Here is a 26,281-nt window from a genome sequence, read left to right as displayed (position 1 = left end):
TTTACTTTTTCGCTTATTTTAACTCTTAAACTTATATTATTTTTTAAAGCACTCAAAATATTGGATGAAAAAATTAGCATTTGTTTAATTATGCTAATATGACAGCATCCATGTGACAGTCTATGTGTATGCCACATTAGCAATTAATTATTTTTAAAAAAATAAAAATTGTCAAAATCATTTTTTTGAAAAAGGTTGACTTTAAAAAAAACAAAAATGGAATCGCCACCAATCCTTTTTTATGAGGTGTGATCGGGTCACCTCGTAATTTGATTGTTTTAATAAAATGTTTGATTTACTAAAACAACGATTTTTTGGTCTACGAAATTCAGGAAATGGGTTCAGGAATCGGTTACGCACGAGGAAGGATTAGCACTCTCGCAACGCCTAAAATTGGTACCTAGTTGATTAATTAAAGTCTTAATGTTGAAAATTTGAAAATAATTTAGAATACGATTCCTCTTGGTATTAATGTTAATTTCACTAAAAAAAATTATTAAATAAACCGAGAAGTATGTTAAAGACCCTCTTATCTCGAGGCAACAAAATGTCACATCCCGTAAGTTAGGACAAGACACTTTGAATATTCAAAAATGAATTTGCCCTTTTTTTTATTTGAAATCTCACTGTTTTAATATTAAAAGGATATTCGATTATTTAGACCAAACAAGAAAAATCGAAACCCCGTAAGTTAGGGTACGATTTTCTTGAATTTCCAAACACAGATCATTGCATTATTTTGAAACTTTCCTTTTTCGAATAATATCAAGTATTTTACTTAAACGAAATGTATTTTTTATTTTAAAACGATGATATGCGAATAAAATTGTCGCGCAAATGACAATGAATATACTAATAAGGACGAGAGTTGTGTAGTGTACACCATTTTAATAATATGAACAACCAAAGATAAATGCAATGAATGATAACAATGATGATAATAACAAAGTATGCACATAAAAGGACAATACCAACTTTAAAAAATAAAGACAGAGAAATAAATAAAATAAATACATAAATAAATGTAAGAGAAAATAGTTTATAAAAATATTGAAAATAAAGAACCAAACTAAAAATAAATGAGATTAAAGGTACAATTTGTAATAAAATATATAATAATAGTAATAATAAGAACAATATATGTACAAGTAAAAGCATAAATATTCTAATTTTTAAAAGTATAAAAGGGTAATAAACAAATAAATGAATAAATAATGATAAAATAATAATAATAGATAATAAAATGATAATAATGATAAAGGTATAATAAAATAAATAATGAAAGAAAATGAAAGTTTAAAAGGAATGAAAGAACAATTAATAATTGAATGCAAGAATTAAAATAAAAAAGGGCTTAATTGAAACTTAAATGGAATATAAATGAAAGATTGAACAAAGTAAATAACAAAAGGGGTTGAAATGAAACGTGCAAAGGGAATGGGGGTTAACTGGGAAAATATCACCAAAATTCTGAACGCGCCATTCCCTTTTGACAAATCGAGGAGCCAAATCACGCAAATAGTAAAATGAAAGGGTGGACTTAAAAATAAAAATCAAGTAACAGGACAAAATTGAATAGTAGTGAAAATGCGGAAGGATTAAAATAACAATTAGCCCATTCACTTTCGAAAATGTACGGATCTGGCTGGCGAGTTGGGTCGACGTGCGAATCCTGAGACGAAACAATGTTGTTTCAACGTCTATGCGCACTGGCCCGAAACAGTGTTATTTTATGCACTTATATAAGTTAAAATTTTTACCAAAAAAACCATTTTATCCCCTAAAAAAAACCTAACTCTTTCCCCTCTCTCTTAAAATTCCCCACATCCTGCCTAGACTCCGGTCGCCGAACCACTACGGTGGCCCCCGGTCGCCAGCGACGGTGTTGCGGTACACGGTGGCCGGAGATACTAAAAAATTTGTTTTAAAAACCCTTTTTTGGCCACTTTGTAAAAAAAAAAAAAAAACTCAAAAGACTTCCGATATCCCCTAAAGCATCACACTGAACCTTGAAAGGTCTTGGACTTCCGACGACAAAGGAAGACAAAACGTCACAGGTAATGTTTATTTTTCTTCTTATCTTTTTTTATAAAAAAATAAAAAAAATTAAGAAAATCACCTTTTGAATTTGTATTTTTATATTCAATATTCTTTGCTTTTTCTATATTAGATTTCTCTGTAAAAAATACATTGGTGATTGTAGCTTTTTATAGTCGAATGCTACATCGTTTCTTTCACTGTTTACTACTATTTGTCACTATTTTTGCTTCTTTTCTTGCTCTGTTTGCAGGTCTAGGGCGAGTCAACAGGGAGGACCTTGCCATTTCGGTGCAAGGAGGTCAGGCCTCAGGCGGTCGGCGAGCTGCGGAGGCACGTGGGTGGCAGCAAGGGGTGCCGCGCATTAGGGTTTAGGTCCCCCTTTTTTCTAAATTTTTTTTAAGTATTTTGGGCTATGGGCTAAGGTTAAATTTGGGCTTGAATGTAATTTGGGCTGATGACTATTGCAAATAGACTTGATATTTGGACTTATTTAATTATTTTAGTTTATTTTTATGGGCCTAAGTAAATTTGGGCATTTACAAAAATATTTTTATAATTTTTATTTTTAAATTTAATTAATTCCTAAATGTAATATTTAGGTGATAATCTATGTGTATATCACACCAAGAAATATTAGATTGATTTGATTAATATTATAAATTTAAGTATTAAAAGAGACAAAAAATAAATAAAAATTAAAATAACTTTTTTATAAAATTGGAAGGTCAAATAAATTATTATACCTATATGTTTTTAAACTTTTGAATTAAGCTTTTAACTTTATTTTTAAATATCTTTTGAAATAAAAAAATGATATAAAATTAAAAAAAATTGTATAAATTTTTTTTCCATAGAGAGCGAAGAGTAGACATTTCACGTTGTTTATGGTGGGCCCATGGAATTGACCAAACAGGGCGTGAATTTGGTGGGGAAGTCGTACGATTATTTTCAATGTGAATGTCCCACACGCTTTTGCTGTTTAAACTTTTAAAGTAATACTCAGCCTACAAGTTTCACGCTTTTGCAGTTTAAAGTAGCACTCAGCCTACAAGTCTCTAAGAGAGAAGCAAATGCAAGGCCAATTCACTTAAAAACAAGAGCTTTACTCATAATCCAAAAATCTCTCATCAAATCCGGTGGAACACCAATATGCTTGCTTCAACATCTTCTTCTTCTTCAGCTGCTGCTGCTGATATGATCAAAGCAAGGACATACGATGTTTTTATTAGCTTCAGAGGCGAGGATACTCGTGATGGTTTCGTAAGTCATCTGTATAAAGATTTGTGTCGAAAGAATATCGACACTTTTGTCGACAGCGAGAAGTTTGGAAGAGGAGATGAAATTTCAGAGGCACTGTTGACGGCCATTCAAGGATCGAGTGTTTCAGTCATTGTTTTCTCCAAAGACTACGCTTCTTCCAAATGGTGTTTGGATGAACTTGTGAAGATCATGGACTGCAACAAATGTGTTGTTCCTGTATTTTACGGTGTAGGCCCCTCAGATGTACGGAAACAAAGAGGGAATTTTGCAGATGCATTGGCAAAGCATGAAGAAAATTTCAAGCATGATGTTGAAAAGGTGAAATCCTGGAGAACTGCTTTGACTTCAGCTGGCAATTTATCCGGTTGGGATTCAGGAAAGATTCGGTAATTGCAACTCCTTTTCATTAAAATCAATCCTTTTTTCTTCTTTATATTCTATATATATATATATATATATTAATTTGGAAGCAGAGAGATTCAAACTCTTGACTTCTTTTCATTTATCCTCTTATCCCATTTCACGTTTTCATTAAATTTTTTTTATTAGTTTAATTTAATCAATTTTAGTATAATTTAAATCCATAATGTTCATAAAGTGCAGGGGATAATCTATCTTAAAAGGACCATACTTTTGTAGACATAGAGAGTGGGCACATTGTAGAAAATAAATGAAGAAATTTAGTAACATGTGAAGCATTTATATTCAACAGTGTTCTTCTTTGCTTCCTTTTCCATGTTTCCTTCTTTAACTCTTAACTTTTTACACCTTCGTACGATTCTCTTATGTATAAAATATACTGTCCAGTCCATTGATATATTTATTTTCAAAGAAATATATGAGTACATAAAAAGGTTGTAGATGGTGAAATTTGAATTATAGATCTATTTTAAAAGTGATCATATGAATCAATTTAGTTATTTATTTATGTATTCTTTTATTTTTCCATAATTTGTTTCTTCATTTGATATATAGGCCTGACTCAGCACTGGTAGATAAGATTGTGAAAGATATATTGAAGAAATTGAATCGTGGAACTTCAAGTGCTAATTTAGAGGGTTTAGTTGGAATTGAGAGGCGGATGCAGAAAGTTTTGTCATTATTTCAAGACGAATTCCCAGATTTTCGAAAGCTAGGTATTTGGGGCATGGGAGGTACAGGCAAAACTACACTTGCTGAAGCCATTTTTCATCATGTTTTAAATGGTTTCCAAAGCTACTTCTTTCTTGCAAACGTGAGAGAATCAGATGAGAAAGGAACATTATCTCAATTACGTCAGACATTTTTTTCGACCATATTGGAGGATGAAAATTTATATATCTCAACTCCCACAATTGGATCAAGCTTTCTTAAGGATAGGCTTTCTAGGAAGAAGGTTTTGGTAGTTTGTGATGATGTGTCAAAGTTAAGCCAACTCGAGTATTTATTCGGAGGAAACAATCGACTCGGCCCTGGAAGTCGAGTCATCGTTACAACTAGGGATAAACAAGTGCTTATCCAGTATGGCATTGATTTCATTTATGAAATGGAGGAATTAGATGACGATGAATCTATTAAGCTCTTTTGTCAACGTGCCTTCAAAAGCAATCATCCCACAGAATTTCATCAGTTGAAGCTATCACAGATGGTTTTAAGTTTTGCTAATGGAAACCCTTTAGCTATTAAAGTTATCGGATCCTCTCTTTGTGGCAAGACACAAAGCTACCAGGAAAGTGAAGCAAAGAAACTAAAGCAAGTTCCTAAGCCGGACATTCAAAGACTGTTGAAATGGAGTTTTGATGGACTAGAATGTGAAGAGAAAGAAATGTTTCTTGACATTGCTTGTTTCTTTAAAGGGGAGGATCGAGACTTTGTAACAAGGATTATGGAAGCTTGTTATCTTTCTGCATATTCAAGAATTGAAAACCTCATTGATAAATCTCTTATATATGTTTCAGAAAATGCGATAAAAATGCATGATTTATTGCAACAGATGGGTTGGGATATCGTTTACAACGAATCACCTTCAGAGCCTGAAAGACGCAGTAGGCTGTGGATTCCTGATGACATCTATGACGTGCTAATAGAAAACAGTGTAAGAGCCTTATTCATTTCCTTCACTTACGTTACTATCACTCTTCTTTTTCTCTTAGCATGACAAATAGGGTGAGTATTTGATTGAGTTGAGTCGAATTGAGTAAAAAAAATTCGAATTAGTCAAGTTGATGAATCCTATTTTAACAACCAAACTTAATTTGAATTTTTATTTGGGTTAAAAAATCTCTTTTATCAAAAATTTACTTAAATTAATTCTATGCGGGCATAGCTAGTCAGACCTACGAGGAACGATTAGGAGATTTCACTCTGATCTAAGTCTAATAGTGACTTGCAAATTCCTTTGAAATATCTGTTGAATCTGATGCCTTCGAGAATTCAACCCTATTCTCAGATAGAGATAGCATGCGTTGCTCCGACAATGTACTATGCCATCATGCATTTAGATTCGATAATTGAGTCGAGAGTGAAATGTCACATTTGTTAGGATACTTGTTAAAATGTTATTGGATACATATACTATCTCACAATTATCTTGAATTTGAATAACATAATTCTTATTATGCATATATCTTGGCACCTTATTCTGACACACTGCTCTTGATTTTAGGGAACAAAAACACTCAAAGGCATGCTACTTGACATGTCTAGAATTCCAAAATTGGAATTAAGAGCAGAAGCCTTTGTGAAGATGCGAAAACTTAAATTCCTCAAGTTCTATCTTCCTTCTACGTTTGGAAGGGTTCAAATGAAATCCAAAATCCTCCTACCTCAAGGGCTTTTATCACTTCCAAATGAGCTAAGGTACCTTTATTGGGAGGGATACCCTTTGAAAACTTTACCTGCCAGTTTTGATCCAAGGAACCTAGTTGAACTTGATATGAGAGATAGCAATGTCGAGCAACTCTGGGAGGGAAAACAGGTACTCATTTTACTTTCTTTCTTTCTTTATATATGTTAGAATTGAACATCGATAATGGCAATGAATCACAAAGAAAAGAAGAAAAATAAAATCCATATATTTTACATGAAAACTCTATCGGGGGAAAAAATCACGGACAGAGGAGAAGAAAATTCACCGAATTCAAATAATACACGAGAGGAGTATAGACTACATTTTTTATTATAGTTTTATAAAATCATATTCTAATCAAAGTCAAATAGACGTAATACAGTAAACTTCTATACGGATTTCACTTCGACCCTCGACCTTCGCCCTCACAGACCCCCTACCTTGTCACTATATTTATTTTTAACGTGAATTTGACTAACAATATATATACCTCGTTCTCTATGATGTTTTGTAGATTGATGTAAGCATTTTTGAAACTAATTCCATTGTCATTTATTGATTCTACATATTTGTTATGTTTTCATAATAGCTTAGGAAAAAGACCGCTTCCAATATGACTAGTGTTTAAGTTATTTTTGCATTAAAAAAAGGAGTTGTAAGATTAATATATTAGGGCTATAAAATTTAACTATATTGTTAATCCAAGCTTTTGTTTGAGCTTGAGTTATTGAGCAAGTTAAATTTGAATATCCTAATATTTAACTTAATTTATTAGCTATCATTTAATTTCTTTATCATATATCTATCTATATAAGCTCAACTAAAATTTATTAGAAGTGGTTGACCACAACATCCTTCCAAATTAAAATATTTAATTTTCTTAACATATCTTATTATTTTGATGTACATAGAGTAAATTTTCTATTCAAATTTTGATTTAATATTTTTAATTATTGGGCTCTTTATATTTTAAAACTGCTTCAAACATTTTATTATATATACTAATTTTTTATCTTTGCAATGCACAAACTTACCATGTATATAAGTTATTATAATAAGTAAATTTAAATAATTTACTCTGTGTATTAGTGTAAGGGATTTAAAATTGTTATAAACTAAATCATTATAAAGTCAAGTTGGCAATGCAATATGTTGAATATCAACATCAACTTATTGAAAAATAGTATTTATTGTTGTACAAAGTTTAGCCATTGTCTGTAGTTATTCAGCACTTAGTCTTTTAAGTATTTTGTTAGTAGGGCAATGAATCTCATATTAGTTAGGAACAAAAAGAAAAGAGATTATGAGTCTATATAAGAACCATATCCAACATTGCTTAGAAAAAACAAGGGAAAGGAGATTTTTGGTCTATATAATGAGCTATGTTATAAGACTTATTTGCACCAACCAAATATTGGATTTTCTATTTGGCTTCTTTAAATTCATCTTCTTTTTCTTATTTTGGATTATTGGGAGCTGTAGGTAAATATTAGTTTAGTGATGTCGTGGGCTATCGTGCACAGTAAAAAATAAACTTTCATAGCTACTTGAAAATTATCCTTGGTTGTTTAGTTGTTGGAAGGAAATGTGGTAGTGTGGAATTGCATGTCTAGGAAAGGTTCTAGTTAAGGAAACGGTTGGTACTTAAGAGTGTCCGTTGTGACCTATCTTTTTTCCTGGGAACCTACCTGATGCATTTTTCATGAACTACTTTCACTATTCCAATATTTAGTTGTGAGACATTTGTTGACAAGATGACAGACCCACAAGTTGTTAGCGAAATGAATAAGCTTAATAACAATTATAATACATGGTCAACTTGCATAATGTCTTGTATATAAGAGGTTGTTAATGGCAGTGAAGTGATGCAACCGAAAGCTGAGGATGCAAGTGGCACACTAGGAAAATGGAAAATAAAAGCTGGCAAGATAATGTTCGCCTTAAAGACGACCATTTAAGAAGATGTGTTAGAACACATATGTGATGCTAAAATCCTGAAGGAAGCTTGGGATATGCTCCCCAAGTTATTCTCTAAAAGGAATTATGCGAAGCTCTAACTTCTAACTTACCAATAGCACATGTTAGTAACACAATAGTTTCCCCTCAACATAATAAGATCAAGGTAGCACTTCAAAATGTCTATCATATGCTAGGTATGAGAAAAAAATCTTGTTTCAGTAGCACAACTAAGATCTACAGATCATGTTGTTTTGTTTGGTCCACAAGATGTGGAAGTATACCACAATCTTGAGAATATAAAAGAGCTAATGATGAAAAGACAAAGATTAAAGTCAGTCTATGTGATGTCCACAGAAATTGTATATGTTGACACGGCAAGAAGAAATAAGACGATGGACTTGTGACTCATGCAACTAAGTCACATCAGCTATTCTAAGATAGATGTGATGGCGATGAGATCAATGTTGAAAGGACTCCCAAAACTTGAAGTGAGAACAAACACAATATATGTGGGTTGTCAATATGGAAAAGCACATCAATTGTTGTATGAAGAGTCCAAATTTAAAGTGAAAGAACCATTAGAGTTAATCCACTTTACGTGTCTAGGCATGTTAAACAAGCCTTCATGAGTGGATGAAGTACATGGTGACCTTCATTGATGATTGTTCCAGTTATTTTATGAAGAAAAATTTAAGGATCTTTCAAAGTTCAACGAGTTTAAAGGGGTTGTGGAAGTAGAGGTTGTTAAAAGTGTCTGTTGTCTACACATTGATGACAAGGGAGAGTACATCTCAAATGAGTTTTTAGGTTTCGTTCAAGAATGTCGGATATGCCATCAATTCACATGTGCTAACACTCCACAATAAAATGGTGTGGCGGAATGGAAAAGTAGGCACTTGGCCGAAATATGTCAAAGTATGCTTCATGCAAAGAATGTTCTGAGTCTTTTTATGGCAGAAACAATGAAAACTGCAGCCTTTATGACCAATACTAGGCTTCCTTAATAAAGGTTAAGTTTTCTTTCTAGTGCAGTAACCTTTTCATGGTATGGCAAAAGACAACCAATAGTACCTTTGTAAACAATGGAAGCAGAGTACCGTGCAGGGGAGATAATAGCTCAATAAAGCACTTGACTTTTGCAACTATTGGTGGACTTGCATCAACCGGTGGAGACTCCAATTCCTTTATATTGCGACAACGTGTCAACAATACGCTTGGCAGAGAATCCAGTCTTTCATGCAAGAACTAAACATGTAGATGTGCATTATCATTTTATTAGAGAAAGTCTTGCAAGAAGAAATCAAGCTAGAACATGTCAGACCGAAGACCAAGTTGCTGACCTGCTCAGAAAAGGCTTGTGTGGCAGCAAGCTCGGAAGCTTCTGTCATCAGCTGGACATGGTAAAAGTTGGTGTTAAGAGGGGAGTGTTGAATATCAACTCCAACTTATTGGAAAATATATTTTGCTAGTGTTTACAGTTGTACAAAGCTTAGCTATTTTCTTTAGGTTTTAGGTGCCGAGTTTGCTCTTAAGTCTTCTATTAGTAGGGTAGTAATGAATCTCACATTGTTTAGAATAAAAAGAGAAGTGAGTATAAGTATGTGGAAAGATCATATCTCACTTTACTTAAAAAATAAGGGAAAAGGAATCTAAAGAATTAGTAACACTATATATCATCTACTATGCGTCATGAGAATATTGTTTGTCTAACAAATAGGTGACAATTTTTATGTTTAATAGATGGATTTGAATCAATTGATGATTATATATGTAGTTTATTAATAACATTAGTTATTCTTTATAACTAAAAATATGATTATAAAATAATAATATATTGAAAATATCATAATAATAAACTATTTATAATTTAAATGTATATCGAAAAATAAAAAAAAGATTATATATTTACTTTTATTGATAGTATCCTTTAATTTTATTATATTTATTTATATTTTGAAATTAATATAATATAAGATCATTTTTATTTTTATTTATATAATTGTTTTAATTATAGCTGTTGAATGTAAAGAAATTTGTCAAATAGTATTTTGTGATGCATACAGGATTTAGTAAATTTGAAGGTTATCAGTCTCTTCTACTCTAAGAACCTTGTCAGAATCCCAGACCTCTCCAACGCCACCAATCTTGGAAAGATATATCTTAACCGGTGTTTTAACTTGTGTGAGCTTCCTCCCTCCCTTCAGCATCTTGAGAAGCTAACTCATTTGGACTTCAGTTACTGTAAAAATATTAGATCTCTGCCTAGCTTGTATAAAGCCACATCCCTCACCAAACTTGATCTTAGTGGCTGCTCAAATTTGTTAAGTTTTCCAGAGGTTTCATCGAATGTAACAGAGCTATGGTTAGATGGAACTGCAATTGAAGAAGTTCCTTCCTCCATCGAATGTCTCTCTAATCTTCGTGTATTCAGCCTATGGGGATGCAAGAGGCTTAAATCTCTCCCCACAAGTATTCATAAATTGAAATCTCTTGAAAAATTCAATCTTAGAGATTGCTCAAGATTGGAGACTTTTCCAGAAATCTTGGACATCATGGAGAGGTTGAGAGATCTTGATTTGAGCGGAACGGCTTTGAAGGAATTACCATCTTCAATTGACAATTTTATTGGTCTTGAATATTTGAGATTGAACAACTGTGAAAACCTTATTTGTCTTCCTAACGGCTTTTATAAATCGAAATCTCTTTGGGGACTTGATATTTGTGGTCGTTCAAATCTTGTTGTAAAAAACTTGTTTTCTGCCATTGGAGGCAGACCAGTGAAGCTGAAAGATCTCCACGGGTTATGCTCATTGTACAAATTAGATTTATCTGAAACCAATCTTGAGAGCTTACCTACAACCATCAAACAATTTCCTTGGCTGCAAGAGTTAATCTTGTGGAATTGCAAGAGATTGAAATCATTACCAGAGCTTCCCCCAAGCCTAGGACATTTGGATGCAGATAGCTGCACTTCACTAGAGGAAGTGTCCAGCATTAAAAAGCTTTTTGAGCAAGCACTGTTCTGTCAAGATGAACCATATCGATGCTTGAAGTTGATATTTACCAATTGCTTCCAACTGAATGAGAAAGGTGTGGGGAATCATGGAACACCAAAGTTGGAGACGCCATTTAAGCAAACGGTGAATGTACTAAAAGATTATCATAAGGTCAGCTTCTTCTTCTTCTTCTTCTTCTATATATATCTTCAATGTGGACAATTGATATTTATATGCATTGCTGAATAATCTATCATGTTTCTGATAATTGTAATTGAACAGGCATCCCCTCAAAGACATAAGTTTATTACATGCGTCCCCGGAAGTGAAATCCCGGAATGGTTTGATTTCAAGAGCTTAGGATCTTCCATAAACATCCAATTGCCTTCAGAGTGGTGGATAAACTTTCCATCTTTTGTTGCTTCCGTCGTTGTTTCATTCCCAGAGCGTTATAATGGTAGGAATTTTGGCATTAGATGTGAATGTCATCTAAAATCCTATAATGGCGACAGTCATGACCTTACTTGTTCATTCTCCCTTTGGGGGGTGGGAGTACTAAACCATGAAGACCGAATGTTTGGGTGGGATCACATGTTCCTCTTATATGATGATTTCAAAGTTTGGGAGTTCGTTGAAAGTCAGGCATCAAACAAGTGCATTTACAATGAGGCTTCCTTTAAATTCTACCCTCTTCATTATGGGTCGAAACTAAGGAATAGTTCTTTGGAGATAAAACAGTGCGGGGTTCATCTATTATTTGCAAATTAAGGATTCAATGTATGACATCTCAATGATGCTTCATATATTTCATCTGCAGTGAATTTCAAACCCTAAATATGTTGTTAATAAATATTTTGTTAATATATATTTATCATAGGTTTTATTTATAAATGTTTATTTTTCACTCAAATTTTTATATCTTTTTTTTTTTCATTTTTCATTTCCTTTTGTTCAAACACAATTAGAAATTTAAGGCATATCTAAATGGATTTAAATAAATATTTATAACTCAATGGACATACTTTAAAAATAGTAGAAAAAGTTCTAAATAAAATTATATAATAAATCATATTTTATATTATTTTTAAGATATAAGTGATTTTTTTGTCCAAAATAAAATAGATTGCAGTTTTGAATCATGAACCAAGAAGAAAAAAAAGACAACAATTAATATTTTTGACTATTTAGATAACTGGATATATATATATATATATATATGAAATATATAAAATACAAAACTTAGTTAAATGGCAAGATTCAACCTTGAGAAATTTTTTGGTAAGGCAACATTGAGAAATTTAACATCTTGTAATAATTGACTTTATTAAAACATAAACAAAAGAAAACATAGTTCAAAATTTTGGGTTTTGTTCTTGTGCTATGATTCTTTCTTTTGCTAAGTTTTTTTTCCCCTCTTTTACCAAGAGGCTAAAATCTAAAGATTATAAAAGAACTAAAATATTTTAGGAATAATATTTGATGTGTCGTTAATTAGTACATAAATTTCATATACTTTTATTAAATAATAACATGACATGTCATTATTAAGTTAAACAAAAAATATGAAAGACTTTTAAATAAATAGTAATAATTTTATTTAAACATGATTAAACATTAATAGTAACTATTATAAATAAATATTAATAAATCTAAAATTTAGGATATCAAGTTTAAGGGTCTTGAGTTTAAAGTCTAAAGGTAGTATTTATTTATAATTAATTACTATTTAATGTTTATATTGGAGTCGCTTTTAAGACATATGTGCATGGGAATATGACTCTAAAAATATTTCTAAATATATAGAAAAGTTTAAGGAATAATTTATATTAGGATGATCCTAATAACTAAAATTTTTAGGCACCAATAAATTTTAAAGACATGAAATTATTATTATACACTCATCTATAGAGAAATTATTTTATGGACTCTTCTCACCATATTATTCATGATCTATTTCCAATTATTTAATAACATTTTAACAATTTTTATGTCATTGACACATAATTTTGGTAATTTTTTACCCTGAACCCAAACCCATAACCTTGAACCTTAAATCTTGAACATGAACCCACAACCTCAAACCCTTAAACCCTGAATCTTAAACCCAAAATTCAAACTCGAACCCTAAACCTTAAATCTTGAACCCAAATCCTAAACTTCGGGATTCAAGGTTTAAGATTTAGGGTTAGAGTTTAAGGTTCGAGATAAAATAATTACCAAAATTATGTGTCAATGACATGGAAAATATTGCACTAAAATTATTATTTTTAAATTGGTTGCATAAAAAATAACTTATGGAAAAAATGATTAAAATTTGTAAAATGAGAAAAAAATGTTTGTTTATAATTTGAAAAATTAATTATTTTAAGTAATTTAATTAAAGTTAAATTAAGTTGGAGAAGATATTAGATATAAATGAGTATATAATAATATTTTGTTATCTTTAAAATTTAATGACATGGTACTATTTAATTGGTGTCTAAAACTATAGATAATTTTAATATAATTTATTCCCAAAATTTAAATATATTTATGTCGGACACGTGTATATATATATCTAATATTTAAATCCAATTCCAAACCACTAGATTTTCATCAGCCAAAACCTAATCTTGTTTAAAAATTTGCAAAACTAGTTTTTAGCACTTCTTAGAGGAGCACAATCAAACATATTCTCAAACTGCGCACTAATCTCTCATTACCCGTTTTAAGAAATGAGAATTGCATTATTTTTTAGAGCATCGTGTCTTACAAACTATATATTCCATTATCACCAGAAACTCCATTGCTGCAACAAAATTATTTTGTTTGTAAATATTCGTTTTGAATGGTAGATATTATGTGATGGTATGAGGAGGGTAAATACATGTTATACTATTTTTTCTTTAACAATGCATCTGAGAAGGTTTTTAATAATGCATCATGTTATGCGTATTATAAATATATGTACTCTTTTTCTTCATTAGAAAATTTTTTCCACATGATTTTTATGTTAGTAAGGTTTTAATGAGACACATTATCTATCAATAGACATCAAATGAAAAACGTTATGAATATTTTATTATTAAGTGAATGTCAACAATATCAAGATAAGTTTGATATACTCTTGTAATAGTCATTAGAAGTAGAATTTTGTTTTATTTATATTTTTATGTCCATAAATAAAAACTTTAAAAAGCATAATAAATATTTTTATTGATCAATTTTTATTGATGTAACATTAATGTGACAATCTATGTCTATAACAAATAAACATGATAGTATAAAAATTGATGTGATAAATGTAATGTGTAAATAAAATTAACACGACAAAATTAAGAATAAAATTAAAAAGAGTCAAGATATTAAAATAAAAATTATTATAAATTAATAAACCAATTCATTAATAAAAAATATTTTTAGAATTCTATAAGTTTGATTTAGGCATTTAAATTTTTTGTTAACTCTATTTATGATTTTTAAATATAATTTAAAATAAAAATTGTATATTATTTTACTTTTAACTTGGGAGGAAGGGTTAAAACATTATAGTATAAATGGTCTCCGAAGACTCAGCTTTCAATTTGTTGGAGGCTCTTAAAAGTGGTCCAATATTTTCAAATGTCTATGGTCCACACGCTTTTGCAGTTGATGTAAGCGTAGTTGACTTAAAAAACAATTGTTTTACTCAGATTCCAAAATTCTTTCATCAAATCCAGCGGAACACCGATATGCTTCCTTCAACATCTCCTTCTTCTGCTGCTGCAGATACGAACAAAGAAAGGACATGCGATGTTTTCCTTAGCTTCAGAGGCGAGGATACTCGTTGTAGTTTCGTAAGTCATCTGTATAAGGATTTGTGTCGAAAGAATATCGGAACTTTTATAGACAGCAAGAAGCTTCAAAGAGGAGATGGAATTTCAGAGTCACTGTTGACGGCCATTCAAGGATCGAGGATTTCAGTCATTGTTTTCTCCAAAGACTACGCTTCTTCCAGGTGGTGCTTGGAGGAGCTGGTCAAGATCATGGACTGCAAGAAGTTGAAAGGGCATTATTTTGTGGTTCCTGTATTTTACGGTGTAGATCCCTCAGATGTACGGAAACAAAGAGGGAGTTTTGCGGATGCATTTACAAAGCATGAAGAAAATTTCAAGCATGATGTTGAAAAGGTGAAATCCTGGAGAAGTGCTTTGACTTCTGCTGCCGATTTATCTGGTTGGGATTCACAAGTCACTCGGTAATTGCAACTCCTTTTCTTTACATTCAATCCTTTTTTTAGTTGTTATACATAGAGGTGTTCATAGGCCGGGTCGGGTCGGGCCGGGCTCAACTAAAAAATTATGCTTATTTATTGGGTTTGGGTCGGGCCGGGCCTAAAAAATGGGTCTAAAATTTTGCCTAAGCCCGACTCGGATAAAAATACTAAAACCCAAGCTAGCCTGGCTACTACCAGATTAATTTTTATATTATTTTAAATATATATAATACATTAAAAATACTAAAATATCAAAATAAATATTTTTCAATAAATTAAAAATAAATTTTGAAAAATATGTAGACTTAAATAACACTAAGACAAATGCAATTTAACAAGAAATGCTTCTAAAATAATAAAAAATAATAAATGTCTTCAAAATAATAAGATAATTAACAATAAAATAAATTTTATACAATATCTAAATAATAACAACAAAATAATAACAACATAATAGTAAAATGTAGCAAAATATAGAGAAAATAACAAGAAAATAACATTCAAAAATAAAAAGAATATGCAGATTTTTTGTCCTTTAGTGAATTCGGGCGAGCAGGCAGCAAGGGATCAGCTAAAAATACCTTACTCGAGGTTCGGCCCATTTTTAAACGGGCATTACTTTTTGTCCAAGCCCATTTTTCGAGCATATATTTTTGCCTAAACTCTCTCACATTTTGGGCGGGCCTTTGGGCTACCTGGCCATACACACCTCTAGTTATATATATATATTTAGAATTTTAAAGTTTTTTTTTTGCACATTTGATTATTTTATTAGATGATGTACTTAATAGAAAAGAAATGTGAAATAGGATAAGGGGATAGATAAAATCATATTAGAAAAGCATAAAGTCACAAAAAGAATTCTTGAATTACCAAACATAGAATATAGAATTAATGTATAGTACAAGAATCAAAAAATGTATCCACTGCAGTGATCCATCTATACTACCCTGTTCGAGTTGAGGGTGGATATTTGACATGAAGGATAATTTTTACAATTTTACCATATTTTTAAGTTTAAAATTTTCTATGATTTTATAAAAATTGTAGATTTAATTCCTATATTTTAATTTAATTATTTTAGTTCTTATATTTTTTAATTGGTCAATTTTAGTTCCTATATTTTTAAAATTTTTAAATTTTAGTTTTGACCCAAACAGAGTAACACTTAAGTTCATTTAGATTCTGTTTGTTTAACTGAAAATAACTTTCGAAAAATGATTTTTGGAAAAGCTAATATTTTCTGGAAAATATCTTACGCTTTTCAAAATTGCAAGTCATTTTACAGCAAAATGACTTATTTTACATTGACATTTTTAAGTCATTTTCTGTTGACCTAATTGTTTTCTGTGAAACAAACAAACATAGGAAAATACAAAAAATATTTTCCGTAAAACTTTTTACATGTAAACAAACGAACTCTTAGTTAAACTCAATTACTAGTCATGTGTTATGCATTAAGTTCTAGATTTAGTATATTATTGAATTGGATCATTTTAAGTCCTTATACTTTTAAATTTTGAAATTTCAATCTTGACGCAAATGATAGTTGTTAATCTATAGCGGAAATTACAAGCTGGTCTGACATTACACATATGATAATAGGTTTGTTGCGTTAGATTTGAAAATGACAAAACTTAATTAATGAATTTAACAAATATCATCTGGTGAGGACTGAAACTTTATAATTTGAAAAATATAGAGATTAAAAATAATCAAATTAAAGTATAGAGATTAAATTCATAAATTTCATAAAGTGTAGGATATCTAAAATTCCTTTAAATTTTCCAAATATTGAAAAAAAACATGAAAATGCAAATATATATATATATATATATAAATTGAAAAAATCTATTCTTCTTTAAATATCAAGTTTATTATATTATTTTCTTTACGCCCACTTTTTTTTTCTTAAAATATATATTGATTTGGAAGAAAATAGATTAAGCTTGGACCTTTTTTTTTCAAACAGTGATTCATGTATGTTACCCAGATTGGAGTTGGGGGGCAGATACTGAATAACATGCCAAGCATCTACATTGAACAATGTTAATCAATTGAATACTCTTTATCATTTTCTATTTATTTACTTATGTTTCCTTTTTATTTCTCCCATAATTTGTTTCTTCATTTAAAATATAGGCCTGACTCAACACTGGTTGATAAAATCGTCAAAGATATATTAAAGAAACTGGCTTGTAGAACCTCAAGCGCTAATTTAAAGGGTTTAGTTGGAATTGAGCGGCGGACGCAACAACTTGTGTCATTATTTCAGGTTGGAGATTTTCTAAAGCTAGGTATTTGGGGTATGCAAGGTATAGGCAAAACTAAACTTGCTGAAGCAATTTTTTACCATGTTTTAAATGGTTTCCAAAACCACTCCTTTCTGGCAAACGTGAGAGAACATGAAGAATCAAGAAATTTATCACAATTGCGCAAGAAATTTCTTTCAGATATACTGGAAGATGAAAATTTAGATATCTCAACACCCACAATCATACCAAGCTTTGTTAAGGACAGGCTTTCTAGAAAGAAGGTTTTAGTAGTTTGTGATGATGTGTCAGAGTTAAGCCAATTCGAGTTTTTATTAGGAGGAATCGATCGGTTCAGCCGTGGAAGCCTACTCATTGTTACCACTAGAAATAGGCAAGTGCTTTTCCAGTGTGGCATGAATCTCATTTATGAAGCCAAGAAATTAAATAAATATGAATCTATTCAGCTCTTTTGCCAACATGCCTTCAAAAGCAATCATCCTATAGAATATCAGTTGGGGCTATCACGGATGGTTTTAAGTTTTGCTAATGGAAACCCCTTGGCTATTAAATTTTTCGGGTCCTCTCTTTATGGAAAGAACAAAAACTACCAGGAAAGTGCAGTAAAAGAACTAAAGCAGATTCCTAACCCAGACATTCTTAAATTGTTGAGAAGCAGTTTTGATGGACTAAATCCTGTAGAGAAAGACATATTTCTTGACATTGCTTGTTTCTTTAAAGGGGAGGATCGAGACTTTGTAACAAGGATTATGGAGGCCTGTTATCCTTCTGCATATTCAAGAATTGAGAACCTCGTTGATAAGTCTCTTATATATATTTCACAAAATAAAATAGAAATGCATGATATATTACAACAGGTGGGTTGCAATATTGTTCACTATGAATCACCTTCAAAGCCTGAAAATCGCAGTAGGCTGTGGATTCCTGAAGAGATCTATGATGTGCTAACAAAAAACAATGTAAGGGCCTTGTTTATTTTCTCTGAACAAATCCATGTTTGACAGTCATGTTTTAGTCTTATTCGAACACACATCTTTTTATTAAATACATACATGCATATGATAATTATCTTGAATTAATATATTGCTTATATTTTGACTCCATAAACTGCTCTTGGGTTTAGGGAACGGAAACGCTCAGAGGCATTGTACTTGATATGTCCAAACTTGCAAAGTTGGAATTGGAACCAATAGCATTTATGAAGATGCGGAAGCTTAGAATCCTCAAATTCTATAATTCGTGTGGAAGAACCTTACTTTTTAAAGGTCTTTTATCACTTCCTGACGAGCTAAGGTACCTTTGCTGGGAGGGATACCCTTTGAAAACTTTGCCCTCCACGTTTCATCCAAGGTACCTAGTTGAACTTGATATGAGTTGCAGCCATGTCGAACAACTGTGGGAGGGAAAACAGGTACTTTCTTTTTCTTTTTATATCAAAATATGGTGTTTTGTAGATTGATGCAAGCATGTTTGGAACTAATTCCATTGCTATTTCTTGATTTTATAAAGTTTCCTTTACATATCAATCTGCGTCTTCATAATGTTTTCACAATAGTTCAGGAAAAAGACCATTTCAATATGACTAGTGTTTAAGTTATTTTTGCATTAAAATTAATCAAATTTAAATCTATAATTTTTATTAATTTATTTAAATTTAAAATTATTAGACATTTTTATTAGAGTAAAGAAAAGAATTGTTTAAATGCAACAAATTTAGACTTTATTTAAAAGCACAATTTTTATAGTAAAATTATCAGTTATTTTTAATTAGCAATTAACAGAAAATATAAAATAACTCTAAAACGAAAATATATAATGAATAATATTACTAATAAATCATTGATAAATTAATATTATATGGTTAATAACAAAAATAAATTACATATATACGATTATTCAACCATTAATGAGGTTTATTTTGATATTAAATTATTAGAGTAATTCATTTAAGCTCAAAAGTTAAGGACATTAAAATTTTGGTCATTCAAATATTATTTATTAATAATTAAATAACATTCATCAAATGTTAAAAGGTATTGTCGACAATGTTCTCATAACATTATGATTTTTAAAAATATTTTTCTTTTAACTTAAAATTTACCTTTTATCATTTTTTAAAAAATTCTATTCTAGTCAACTAATTTTCAAAAATTATATTTTGATTGTTGACATTTATAAAATTTGATAACATACTAAAATTTAACAAATTTAAAGATAAATTTGGGTTTATTCTTCTATATATTTTTTCCAAATTATAAACAAGTTTAGGTTTATTCAGATCATCGATTTCATATATATTTGAATTGAATAATTTTATTAAATGGTATAATATTAGTTTAATTTTTAAAAAATTATAATTATGAGCCATTTATGATGTAGGTGAAAAATTATAAAATAATATATGATAAATAGCATAATAAAAATAATTTATAATTTAAACGACATATAAAAAAATAAAAAGATTATATATTTACTTTTATTGATATTATATTTATTTATAATTTGAAATTAATATAATATAATATCATTTTTATTTTTATTTAAGTGCGGAAACGTGTTATAAAATAAGTATATATTTTTATGAAATTTTAATTATTTGAAGTTGAAAAATAATGAGCCTATCAAGGAAGCACCATAATTTCAATTTTATCTTAAATTGAGCTTGAATTTTAAAAGGGAACCTAATCTAGATTAAACCAAAATTTGAGGGATGAGTTGGAATGAAGCTCAAACTTGTTGGTTCTACTACTCTAATTAATTACACCTTAATTATACCATTTTGAAGATAGTTCAATCTTTTGTTGTAATGTGGTGATTATTTTGGTCATATCTGTTGCATTGTTGTTCTTCAATGTATAGAAATTTATCAAACACTTTGATGCTTGCAGAATTTAGTAAATTTGAAGGTGATCAATCTCAACAATTCTAAGAACCTTGTAAGAATCCCGGATCTCTCAACCGCCACAAATCTTGAAAAGATAAACCTTTGCGGGTGTTTTAACTTGCGTGAGCTTCCTTCATCCCTTCAACATCTGGAGAAGCTAACTCTTCTGGATTTCAGCTATTGTAAAAGTATTAGATCTCTGCCTAGCTTTTATAAAGCCACATCCCTCACGAAACTTCATCTTAGTGGCTGCTCAAATCTGTTTAGTTTTCCAGAGGTTTCATCAAATGTAACAGAGCTATGGTTAGGTGGAACTGCAATTGAAGAAGTTCCTTCCTCCATCGAATGTCTCTCTAATCTTCGTTTATTGGACCTACGGGGTTGCAGGAGGCTTAAATCTCTCCCCACAAGTATTCATAAATTGAAATCTCTTGAGAAATTTAATCTTGGAGATTGCTCAAGATTGGAGACCTTCCCAGAAATCTTGGACACCATGAAGAGGTTGAGGGATCTTGATTTAAGCGGAACAGTTTTGAAGGAATTACCATCCTCAATTGACAATCTTATTGGTCTTAAAAGTTTGAGATTGAACAACTGTGAAAACCTTGTTTGCCTTCCTGATAACTTTTATAAATTGAAATCTCTTTTGCATCTTAGTCTCTGTAGTAGTTCAAATCTAGTCGTAAAAAACTTGTTTACTGCCATTGGAGGCAGACCAGTGAAGCAGAAACATCTCCCTGGGTTAGCCTCGTTAAAGAAGTTAGATTTATCTGAAAGCAATCTTGAGAACTTGCCCACAACCATCAAACAATTTCCTTTGTTGGAAGAGTTAATCTTGAGGAAATGCAAGAGACTGAAATCATTACCAGAGCTTCCACCAAGCCTGGTATATTTAGATGCACATGACTGTACTTCATTAGAGGATGTCTCAAGCATTAAGAAGCTTTTTGAGCAAGAACTGTTTTGTGAGGATGGATCGAATCGATTCTTGCAGTTGAAATTTAGCAACTGCTTCAAACTGGGTGAGAAAGGTGTGGGGAATGATATAGATGCATATGACAGCACTTCAGTAGAGGAAGTCTCAAGCATTAAGCATCTTTTGAAGCAAGTAGTGTTTTGTAAATCCTTGGGTTGGCTATTTACCAACTGTTTCCAACTGGATCAGAAAGCTGTGAGAAGTCCTGAAACCCCAAAGTTGGAGATGCCATTTGAGCACATGGTCACTGCACTAACAGATCATCATCAGGTCAGTTTCTTCTTCTCTATATATCTTCAATCTGGTAGATAGCTATGTTCTGAATAATCAATCATGTTTCTAATAATTGTAATCAAACAGGCACCCCCAGAAAGCAAAAAAAGAGCTTGCATTATTACATGCGTCCCTGGAAGTGAAATCCCGGAATGGTTTGATTTCAAAAGCTTAGGATCTTCCATAAACATCCAATTGCCTTCAGAGTGGTGGTCTAATAATAGCTGGAAAAACTTTCCATGCTTCGTTGCTTCTGTTGCTGTTTCTTTCCCAGACTCTTATAATGGTATGGGGTTTCGCATTACGTCTGAATGTCATCTAAAATCCTGTAATGGCGACAATCATGACATTAGCTGTTCTTACTCCTTTTCGTTTGGAAGCCGATTGTCAGATCACGTGTTCCTCGTATATGATGGTTTCGGTGTTAGGGAGTTTGTTAAAAGTGAGGCATCAAACAATCGTATTTACAATGTAGCTTCCTTTCATTTCTACCTTGATGAGTGGAATTCGTCCAAATGCAAGGTAAAACAGTGCGGAATTCATCTATTATTTCCAAATTAAGGATTCAATGATGCTTCATCTCATCTATACTGAAATTCAGAGCCTAAATATGTTTACAAAATATTTAACATCACACATTTTATCATTGTTTTCATTTATAATTGTAAGTGGTTTTTATTAATGTTTATTTTTCGCTCAAAATTTATATTTTTTTCATTTCTTATCATTTAAACACAACTAAAATTTTAATGCATGTGTAAATTGATTTAAATATAAATAGGCTTAAATACTCATTTAGCCCCTGAATTTGTCACTTCTTCACAGGTTGATATTTATGGTTTTTTCTCCCAATTTATTAGTACTGAAATTTCATTATGTTGACGGTTTTGGTTTTTTATTTATAATGATGTTAAGTTTGAGACATGTAACATTCTTAGATTATGTCACGTTATAAAAATATAAAATTTAAAAAATAAAAAATTAAAAGGAATACTTAAAATTTTTTTTATTGGAACGAAGTTGGATGTATAGTTGTCCACGTTAATTTATTTCAAAGCTTAATTTAAAAACAAATTATAAACTTTAAATTTTAAAAATTTTATAAATATATAAAATATTATTAAATTTTATAAAAGTATTAAATAAAATTTAAAAGTTCAAAAAATTTAAAATATTATTAAAAATGATATCGAAATAAAATAATCGTATCAATAAATTCATATGGGTATCGATATTTTTAGAAAATATTGATACTTTTGTTTTGGGAGCAGTTTTCAAAATGATAAAATTGTTTTAATCAAGTTTAAGAGTTTAAAATGATTTTTGAATCTTGTCAAAATTTTCTAAGTGTTGAAAGCATTTTCAAAGAGATTGAAAGTCTTGAAATGATATTTATGCTTTGAGCTTAATAAATTTTTGTTCAAAAACAAATTTCATTTAAAATATTTTTATTTGTTATATCAAAATAAGTTATCAAATAAAATTAGTTTAATAATCCCCTTTTGATATAACAAAACATTTTGGTAAATTTGTTACTCCCTTTTAAAGTTTAAATTGAATAAATGACTTTGGTTTTATAATTATTTTTAATAATGGTTTTATAAAATTTGGAAACAAAGATTGAAGAGAAAATTTGAGCACTTGATGTTGGCATTAAAAGATTACTCATAAACATAATCAACCAAAACATCAAAAATTTACATTTCCTTCTCTTCTCCCAAAAAAAAACTTAAAAGAAACTTAGTTAATTCAATAATGGAAATTGAGAAAGGTGAAAGGAAAATAAACATCATGTATCTAAAAACAAGATACTAAAATAAACATTAAGTTCTAATCATAGAGATAGGAAAATGTGCAAATAAGTGAAATGCATGAGAAAATAAAATGCATCTTAATCTTCTTGAGGTGGAGGAGGAGGAGGAAATTGAGACATAAAAAAAAGCAATATTGTCTTCCATCCTAGAGAGTCTATCATCTATACTGGTGCGAAAACTTCTAAACTCCTCACTTAAGGAAGTAATAACACCAAAAATGACTGTAGACATGTCGTCGGATTGAGTCAGAGCAGAAGGTTGAACAGATGAAAAGGTCGATGGAGGGGCCTGCTCGACCAGAGGAATATCACCATGAGCTTCTCCAAAATCTTCATCGTCAACATCTAGAGGATTATGATTGTCATCCTTAACCCAAGTTTTGGTAATAGAGTTGTCTAATTTAAAACTAGCTCGATGAAGAACATGAAAACTAATGAGTTGAAATTTAACGACCATAGGAGGATTAACATGGGTTGAGATGTTTAGGCATTTAAAAATGTATGATAAGAATGTGCCAAAGGGTAAGGTGAGAGTGCGAGTAAGCTCCCTGCCAATTCGCTTGATAATATCATTAAATAAAACTAAGGCAAAATCGAGATGTCTATTGCTATGAAAACAATCAATCCACCAATAATCAATAGATCGAAGAATTACATGTTTTGAATAAGGATACAAAATTTAAGTGATAATAAAATACAAAATACGATTATAGATATCACACTTGAAAAATATGAACCACAAACTTTCAAAACTGAATTATAAGGACCTTTGTCATTTGAAGCGTTAAATTGAGTGTTGAAAGCCTAAAAAAAACACATTTTGTTTCAATTTCATCTATTAATTGAATAAAAACCCATAGATTATGACAAGTAACCTGGTAAACTCACAGTTCGCGTTTGCTTTTGTGTTTTCATGATCCAACGGGCAAAGAGCAATTATTTTAAATTATTTTTTGGATTGGATTTTAGTTTTCTACTTAAAAATTAAAAATAAAAACCTACAATATGTGTGGTTAATGTACTATGCAATCAAATATAAGCGTACATGACATAAATTTTATGCTACGCATCGACAATAAAATTTGAGTCAAGAAAATTAATAGTATTAAAGAAATTTTTAAAAAATTCGATTTAAAGATTTAATTAATTACTTAAATTCAATTAAATTTTGAAATATTGTTTCCCGGGAAAATTAGAATGATTTTAGATATACGCTATAAGAAAAAAATAAATATATATTGTACAAGCCCAATTTGCGGGCCCAAATTAAACCAAATCTACTCAAAAACCCACTAAACTTAAAACCCAACAAACTTAACTCAATTACATCAGCCCAATGTCTAACCCTAGCCCAATACCAAAATAAAAAAAAACAACACAAAACAAACCCTAGGTGCGCCGCACCTAAGGTCTTCTGACCACATGCCTGTCCCATCCACCACCGACGTCTGCCACCACCTACTCAGCACCGCCCCAACTGCTCCTGCAAGATGGACACGCAAACAGCAGTAAAAATATAAAAAAATATATATGTAATGGCTTTATAAAAGCCTAGGGGAGGAGATTGTAAAGGGTTCTTTTTTTTTTTTCTTCTTTCAAAATACAAAAGGAGAATATAATAAAAAACAGACTAAAACACTAACTCAAAAACCGCAGCAAAATAGATCGAAGACCGAATCGAAGGTTTATCCACTTTTCTTTTCATTTTTATTTTTCTTTTCGAATTTGTTTGTACATATAATATCCCTTCCATTAAAACAATACACACACACACACACACACATATATATATATATATATATATTAAGTATAATAAAAAAATATAAAAAAAAAAAGAAAAAATTTACCTAGGTGGCCGGCGCGCCGGCGCCTATGGCGGGTGATGACCGGACCTTTGGCCGGAGCCCTCGCCATCTGCAGAGAGAAGCTCCCCCCCTTCCCCCTTTTTTTTCTTAAACTCAGAAAAATGAAATTTCAACAAAAAATTTTGCTTTTATAACCTCCCTGGTACGACGTCGTTTGGGGCAAACATTCCCTCCCCAAAACGGCGTCGTTTCACGCCAAACCCGAAGACCCGACCCGCGAGCATTAGGATCCGCATGTTTCTGCCAATTGGGATAATTGCTTGCGCGGTCCTTCCGCATTTCTGTTATATTTTAATCCAGTTTTTTATTTTCTTAATTCTGTCTAGTAATTTTAATCTTTTTTAATTTGGTCCTCTGACCATTTGAGGGATAGTTGATGGAACGGTATCGTTTTGGAGGGAGGGGATATTTCCCCGTCTGGTCCCTCCATGATTTCCTCGCCTTTTAAGCTGGTTCCTCCATTTTTTCTTTTATTTTGAATTCGCCCCAAATCCTTATTTTTAAGTTCAAATTGGTCCTTTTTTTATTTTCCATATTATATGCTAAATTAACATATTTAATATATCATTATTACTTTAATTCACTATTATTATTATTATTATTATTTTGATAATATTACTATTATGATTATACTTTATTTTTTTGTGTATTTATTTATTCATTTTATCATTAATTCATTAATCCGTTATTATTAACATGTCCTTGGTATTTTATTAATGTGTTATTATTTGTTGCTCTATTTTTTATTACCATTATTATTGATTGTATTTATATTTATTTTATTTTAATGCCATTATTATTGTCACTTCTATTACTATTATTACTATTGTTATTCTATATTAATGTATGCTTTTATGTATATATATATATTTATATAGTAT

At 30.7% G+C, this 26,281-nt stretch overlaps 2 protein-coding genes across 2 annotated transcripts; both read left to right on the top strand.

Moving 5' to 3' along the window:
- The first annotated feature begins 3,047 nt into the window (after positions 1–3,047).
- Positions 3,048–11,973, top strand: LOC108450140 (disease resistance-like protein DSC1). The gene is made up of 5 exons (XM_017747630.2): positions 3,048–3,686; positions 4,276–5,374; positions 5,945–6,256; positions 10,150–11,253; positions 11,365–11,973. Exons 1-5 carry the CDS (start codon positions 3,190–3,192, stop codon positions 11,848–11,850), a joined length of 3,498 nt encoding a protein of 1,165 aa, XP_017603119.2. The 5' UTR covers positions 3,048–3,189; the 3' UTR covers positions 11,851–11,973.
- Positions 11,974–14,615: 2,642 nt separating this feature from the next.
- On the top strand, positions 14,616–22,424 carry LOC108452763 (disease resistance-like protein DSC1). The gene is made up of 5 exons (XM_017750557.2): positions 14,616–15,298; positions 17,459–18,548; positions 18,713–19,000; positions 20,478–21,719; positions 21,810–22,424. Exons 1-5 carry the CDS (start codon positions 14,619–14,621, stop codon positions 22,281–22,283), a joined length of 3,774 nt encoding a protein of 1,257 aa, XP_017606046.2. The 5' UTR covers positions 14,616–14,618; the 3' UTR covers positions 22,284–22,424.
- The last annotated feature ends 3,857 nt before the right edge of the window (positions 22,425–26,281 follow it).

Source organism: Gossypium arboreum, chromosome 11 (assembly GCF_025698485.1).
Source record: "Gossypium arboreum isolate Shixiya-1 chromosome 11, ASM2569848v2, whole genome shotgun sequence".
In the NCBI taxonomy this organism is placed as follows: domain Eukaryota; kingdom Viridiplantae; phylum Streptophyta; class Magnoliopsida; order Malvales; family Malvaceae; genus Gossypium; species Gossypium arboreum.
This window is presented reverse-complemented; position numbering and strand designations above follow the sequence as displayed.